The sequence below is a fragment of the Myotis lucifugus genome, unplaced genomic scaffold (assembly GCF_000147115.1).
Source record: "Myotis lucifugus unplaced genomic scaffold, Myoluc2.0 scaffold_127, whole genome shotgun sequence".
Lineage (NCBI taxonomy): Eukaryota > Metazoa > Chordata > Mammalia > Chiroptera > Vespertilionidae > Myotis > Myotis lucifugus.
Window position 1 is genome coordinate 3,073,341 of NW_005871175.1, and position 7,254 is coordinate 3,080,594.

General features: G+C 34.4%; 1 protein-coding gene across 7 annotated transcripts in view; it reads right to left on the reverse strand.

Annotated features, from left to right (window-relative positions):
* FIP1L1 (factor interacting with PAPOLA and CPSF1) overlaps positions 1-7,254 on the reverse strand; it is an 88,700-nt gene that overhangs the window by 36,925 nt on the left and 44,521 nt on the right. For all 7 annotated transcript variants that reach the window (XM_006093969.3, XM_006093966.3, XM_006093970.3 and 4 more), the window contains 2 exons: positions 4,461-4,554; positions 1,813-1,969 (listed from right to left, as the gene is read on the reverse strand). In XM_006093969.3, coding sequence (XP_006094031.1) covers positions 1,813-1,969; positions 4,461-4,554 — 251 coding nt within the window. The remainder of the gene's footprint in view (positions 1-1,812; positions 1,970-4,460; positions 4,555-7,254) is intronic.

The window sequence follows — 7,254 nt, forward strand, 5'->3', positions numbered from 1 at the left end:
TTCTTGTTGGAACAAGAATTAACTGAACTTTAGAAATAATGTTGCTTGGAGTAAGGACCTCTATCCTTATCCAGTTTTCTCCTTTATTTTAAGAAAACAAGATTCTCTATAGCTAGAGTAATTTTTCATAATTTTTAATCCTTTTGAAGGTAGAGATGACAAGGAAACCAAAAGTGTTTTGGCTTTAGGGCTGATGTGATAACTAACATTTAAAGGCCTGGGATTACCTTATTCTGATCATAACTGGCACCTTAAAACAAAAACAGCTCTCTTGTAAATGTGAAGTAAGTGAGTGGTCGTGGCTCTTAAATATAAACTGACATATACTACAATCTTAACATGTATTTTACATTCTGATTAGGATCAATAGCTAATATTTACCATTTATTATGGGCATTCTCCCTAGAAAAAAACTATTATCTAAATCTATTTTGTTAGTTTCATTAAAAATTGGTTAAGGGGGATAAATATTAGAAGTTTATTGGGAATAAAATAAAGGCCACTGGATAAAGGCCACTGGATGAAAGGTTGAAAGTATAAAATTTGGGGATTATTTATAATATTTTCTATTGACACTAATCTAGTTTTTAATAAATAATCAAAAGTGGCTACAAGTATAATAAAAATTTGCATTAATTTTCTGTCTCATTTAAAAGAAGTAAATACCAGGTACCTGGCATCCAGAAGTAGTCTCCTAAAAGGAAACCAGTATAAAGACGATAACCAGACTGAGATTTTCATTTCAAAAATCTCTTCATGGGATAGAATTTTTTTTAACCTATTCCAATTCTAAAAGAATCTTTAAAAATATTTTAAAAACAAGTTAACATTGTTTACAATTCAATATGGGCTTATACATATCTAATTAGCAACTTTAGTTTGGGGAATATGATATTTTTGGATCATTTTAGTATCTGTACATTCTCAATTTTTATATACTGTCTCTGCTACGCTGAAATAGCAAGACACATATGTACTGTTTCAGTATAAATCTACTGAAGACAATATAATTTCATAATCTATTACCTTTAATGTAATGCAATCAATGAAGATGTTATCCTATATAATAAAATGGTAATATGCTAACTGAATGCCACACCCTCACAAGATGGCGGCGCCCAGTCCCCTCAGCCCTGCCAGGGGGTCAGGGGGTGGTGGGGGCGTCTGCTGCTGGAGTCCCCCAGTCCCCTCAGTCCCGCCAGCAGTAAATTTTCATGCGATCATTAACTTTTTAAAAAATCCTTACCCAAGGATATGATTATTTCTTTTAGATCATCTGTTCTCAGGGAGCAGGCCTAAGCCAGCAGGTGGGCACCCACCAAGGGTCCCAGCCTGTGAGAGGGCGCAGGCTGGGCTGTGGGACCCCTCGCAACCCTGTGTGCATGAATTTTCATGCACCGGGCCTCTAGATTTTAAATATATACATACTAGAGGCCTGTTGCACGAAAAGATTTGTGCAATAGGCCTTCCCTTCCCCTGGCTGCCGGCACCAGTTTTCCTCCAGCACCCGGGACCCAGGCATTCGCTCCTGCCGGAGCCGCCTTCATGCCTTTGCTGCTGCAGCCTGAGCCGCCTTAAGTCTTTGCTCCGCCACTTCGCACCTACGTATGCAAATTAACCGCCATCTTTGTTGGTGGTTAATTTGCATATCTCGCTGATTAGCCCATGGGAGGCGTATCGAAAGTACGGTCAATTACCATGTTTGTCTATTATTAGATAGGATTTTAATTGTTAAATTCAAAAAAAACAAACATTCATGGGTTATTTACTTGTTATTTTTTTTCAAAACCAAATGTCTTATGTACTATTTACCTGGTGGTGGAATCAGAGGTGGAGCAGTGCTGACAGTTGGAGGAGGTGGAAGAAACGGAGGAGGTGGAAGATGGGTGGGAGGAGCTCCTGGAGGGAAAAATGGAGGTGGTTTGCTAAAATTGTTGTCTACTTCAGTAGCAGATCTTTCAGAAAGGACCTAAAATTAGAGCATAGTTTATTTTTTTTAAATTAATAAACATTCTTATCTGCAATTAAACTCATTAATTTCATTTAATATAAGAATCAAAGTAAAAAGCTTTATTCACATATACATATTTTGAGGAGGAGAGACTAATTTTCTGTGTAATGTGTGTGTATATACACAGATGTCAGTATACACTCACACACACGTACTTAAAACCCAGGAAAAACAACTGAATCATTACAAAAAACTTCTAAATACAACATAATTGATAAAATATTCTAAACAAGAAACAATTAAGCACTTTATAAATATAATGTAATAAAGATTATCTTTGTTACCCAACAAAAGTTAAAATATTCAAATTAAGGGCCTTAGCCAGTTTTGCTCGGTGGATAGAGCATCAGCTTGCGGACTGAAGGGTCCCAGGTTCGATTCTGGCCAAGGGCACATGCCTGGGTTGCAGGATTGATCCCCAGTAGGGGGCGGGGGGGTGTAGGAGGCAGCTGATCAGTGAATCTCTCTCATCACTGATGTTTCTATCTCTATCCCTCTCCCTTCTTTGATCAATAAAGATGTAAAAAAAAAAAAAATTAAGGCAATGTAAAAAGGAAGGAACTCCTACCATTTGCAACAGCATGGATGGAGCTGGAGAGCATTATGCTAAGTGAAATAAGTCAGTCAGAGAAAGACAAATATCACATGCTCTCACTCATTTGTGGATTATAATGAACAAAAACAGATCTAGAGACAGAGAAGCATCGATGAGATGCTCAAAACTCAGAGGGAAGGTAGGGAGGGTGGGGGTGAGGGGGAGAGATCAACCAAAGGACTTGTATGCATGCATATAAGCATAAGCGATGGATGTGAACAACAGGGGGTGAGGGTAAGGGCAGGATTGGGGGTATGAGAGGACATTGAAGGGATAAGGACACATTTGTAATATCTTAATCAATAAAGGGAAAAAATTTATAAAATAAATAAAATAAAAAAGGCAAAAAAAGAAAGTAACATGGCATGAGGAATTCGGGGGGTGGGGGGGGGAGAATGTGTGTGGAAGAGATTAACCAAAGAACTTATATGCATAACCCATGGACACAGACAATATTTCGGTAGGTGGCGAAGGGGGGAAGGAGAGGAAAGGGGGATGACATAGGTCAGTGGGGGATAAAGGGGGACATCTGTAATACTTTCAACAATGAAGATTAAAAAAAAAAATAAAGACAGTAACATGGCAGCAGAACCAGATATTCATTGTAACAGGTCCTATCATCACCAGGTTGCAAAGTAAGAGACTGTAAAGTATGCATCAACAAGATGCAAGAGGCAGCCAAATATATAAATAACTTATTGATATGACCCTTTTAACTTTAAGAACAAGGGTTAATACTTGAAAAGTAAAAGTGATGTAACAAAATACTGATCTGTGTGAACAAGTAAGGGACAGGCAGCAAATCTACAGGAGATTTGCACCAAGAAATTTGGATTTTTGACAAGCTCCCGAAGAAATTGTAACTCACAAACACGTTTAGGAAACAGCAGAAAAAGGCAGCATAATGTTGTATATTTAGCTTATTCTTCTAAAATGCTTACTAACTAAAGCATATCGCTTAAACATATAATCCTTCCTTTCGTTAACTTTTCCTCCATTTATGCACAGTAATTTTTGTAAGGCATATACTGATGTTATTTTTTAATGAAGAGAAGAGATTTATTTTAGGAAATTATAGCATTTTGATGGTGGGGGAAAGCGAAGACTATCTTCATTTTAGAAATCTCTCTATGCCCCTTTAAAGATGCTAAAAAGAACATTTTACATTATTAATTTATGCAAGATAATAAAAATCAAAACACTTGGTACATTTTTAAAGTACTCACAAAAAAAAATAACTAAAACAAAATAGAATGTTTTAAAAGGATTCATTAGATCCCTTTCAGTTCACCAAAAAAAAAAAAAAACAGAAAACAAAAGGCTTACAAATTTGTTTTCCCTGAGAAAAACCATATTAAATAAATTATGATATATCCACATAATAAAGTTATCATGAAGAGATTTTAAGTTATATCTTTAAGAATATAAGAAAATGAAAATGATACTTTCAAAAGAAAAAAAAAAAAAAGGATACACAAAAATATAATAGTATCTCAAATCTTGCTTTGTGACAAGGGAAGAGATGTACCAGAATGTTAAGATTATTTACATGGTAGAATTATTAGTGATTTTATTTTCTTCTTTAGACTTTCCCCATATTTTCCTCTTTTGGTCCAATGAAGCCATATACTATGTTTATAACAAATATTTCTTACTAAAATATTCCTTAGAAAAAAAAACAACCCCAAAGGTTATAAAGAGCAGCTTTTGTAATAAAAGGGTGATTGACTCCATATTTTAAATCTCTTTGTGCACCCAACACATAGCAAAGCACTATGAATATATATTGATTGAATAAATTAAATTAGAACATGCATATAATCTTTCAGCTAAAAATATAATAAAGTACTAAACCTGTATGTTGCTGTTTTCATTTGCCCGTCGCCTTCCTTCAACTCGGCTGATGGTTATAGTCTGACCAATAACATCAATTGATCCAGGTAACCTCCTGTAACATAAAAATTCAATCAATTCACTTTCACCTAATTAAATGGTTAAAAATAACCAAATATCAAGTGAGAAATAAATCTAAAACCCTTTGCAATATACTTTAAAATAAAATCAGCTTACAATACACACTGAAAACACTTCAGTGAATTAGATTTCCCAAATTTGCTTTTTCATAAACACAAAATCTTAATAAACTTATGTCAACACATCCAATGATGATGTCAGACTTAAGTATTTTTATAGGTTTTCTTCTAAATGTACTATTTTTTAATAGTATCCAACTGAATTTATCCTTGTGGAACTGAATCAGGTAGCAAATGCTAAACAAATGGAAATAAAAATTTTGTGCCACTATAATTATAACACGTAACACAGTTCTATTACAGAAACTTTTAGAAATTTCCCAAAAGGGCCTAAAAAGAAATACTTATTTTGATACACACAGGGTATCTTCCTCAGTGACTTATTCCGAGCATTAGAAAGCACAAAAAGGGAAGCAGTTTTACATTTCTGATAACTTGCCTTTAGATAGAAAAACTCATGTCTGTCACACCTCCAATTGTATTTACAATCCATTAAAGTATATGAGTAGATGGAAAATAGTCTACCACAAAATGCTGCAAATTCAACAGGTAAATCTAGTAAGTTAAATTTTTAAAAAAATGTTAAAAGCCATTTAGTATAGTTAAGGACTTCATAGAAGTATATATGCTTCAGATACAGAAATAACTTGTAGGAATAGGTAATGAAAATTAATACAAATTAGATGAATTTCTCTTCATCTATATTTGTTATAAACAATTCTATTGCAACCAATCGATGTGTCCCTCTCACATCAATGCTTCTCTCTGTCTTTTCCTCTCCCTTCTACTCTCTCTAAAAATCAATGGAAAAATATCGTCAGGTGAAGATTAATCAAAAAGAAGAAAAAAAAGAGAAACTTATAAAGTTAGAACCACCGAAGTACCCTATATCCTTCCACAATCTCCAGAGTTAGGTTCCTAAAATGACTAAAAACAGCAGGTACCATTTGTTGAATGGTATTTATTTTACCTAAACCTCACAATAATCCTCACCTTAAAAAACTACTGTCTTCTTGTTAGATATTATAAAGCTAGGGCCCAGAGTGATGTCACTGACTGCAATGATTAAATGGCAAAACTAACTTTTTCAAACTTGAGTCTGATTCCAAAGCATACAGACAAACCCTTCCCTTGAGTCATGCTGCCTTCCAGAAAGATAACTGGCCCTGGAAAAATATAAGACTTCTGGAAAATCAAGAATTAGTATAAATTTGTCTCAAGTGAAGCTTGTAAAGTCCCATAATTTTATGTTCACAAGAACAAAATAGCCGTATAGAAAGTGTATGACATTTGAAATGTCTTCAACTACACAGTCAACTCCCACTTACCAAGATCTTGCCCACTTACCATCTATTCTCTATATTTTAATAAAATTATTTTAAAAGTTCAAGCCTTTCTGATTTTATGCCTTTGTCATTGATTTCATGAACTCAAAGACCAAGAATGGTTTTATTTAACTTATACACTTCAATAAGCTGGGAAACTAACCTAGTATGAATGCATTAGAAAAATCCAAATACTTTTAACATAAATATTGCTCCAATTTCTTCCCCCAAACTTAAATTATAAAACTATGACAACTATAAACTTCCTATCAAAGATATATGCACACAACTCATATTCACACATCCTAACAGATAAAGGTGTATATTCTAAGGCCAGGATTTCTCTAACAATTTATTGCTACATAAACTTCATTGTAAAATCTTAATTACCTTTCTATTCTCAACTGCTGGATTCTCCCCTCTCCATCTTTTTAAATTTATTCCAATCAAGAACAATTCTCATAAATTTGTTTGAGTTTGCAATTTGGACTGTAAATTTTCCAAACTGTTAGAAGTAGCAAAAATTAAATTTAGGTTATTTATCCTAATTATGTGTCAGGGGGAAATATTTCTATAATCTTTCAACATGGATTTCGAAGAACAACTGCTTTCAAAACCTCTGCAGCATATAGGAGTACTATATCTCTTAAAGTTTATTTTAAATATGATCAGAAATGTCTAAATTTTTTTAGCTTTAAATGGATTATTTAATTACTGGAGATTCACAATGGCAACTACTATACTTCTAAAAACATACAAACGAGAAATTTATCTCTAGAGGGAGTCCAGAAATGTTTAATTCCTGACATTTCCATAAAATAAAATAAAAAACACTTTCTTGCCCAGGCATTTTAAAATATAAATATTTATTGCCGAAACCGGTTTGGCTCAGTGGATAGAGCGTCGGCCTGCGGACTGAAAGGTCCCAGGTTCGATTCCGGTCAAGGGCATGTACCTGGCTTGCGGGCACATCCCCAGTAGGAGATGTGCAGGAGGCAGCTGGTCGATGTTTCTCTCTCATCGATGTTTCTAACTCTCTATCTCTCTCTCCCTTCCTCTCTGTAAAAAATCAATAAAATATATTTTAAAAAAATAAATAAATAAAATAAAATATAAATATTTATTGATTACAGAGAGGAAGGGAGAAGTAGAAAGAGATAGAAACATCAATGATGAGAGAGAATCACTGATCAGCTAACTCCTGCGCACCCCCTACTGTGATCATGCCCTGATCGGAATCGAACAGTGACCTGCTGGCTCCAGCTGGGTTTTGCCCAGGCATTGTTATAC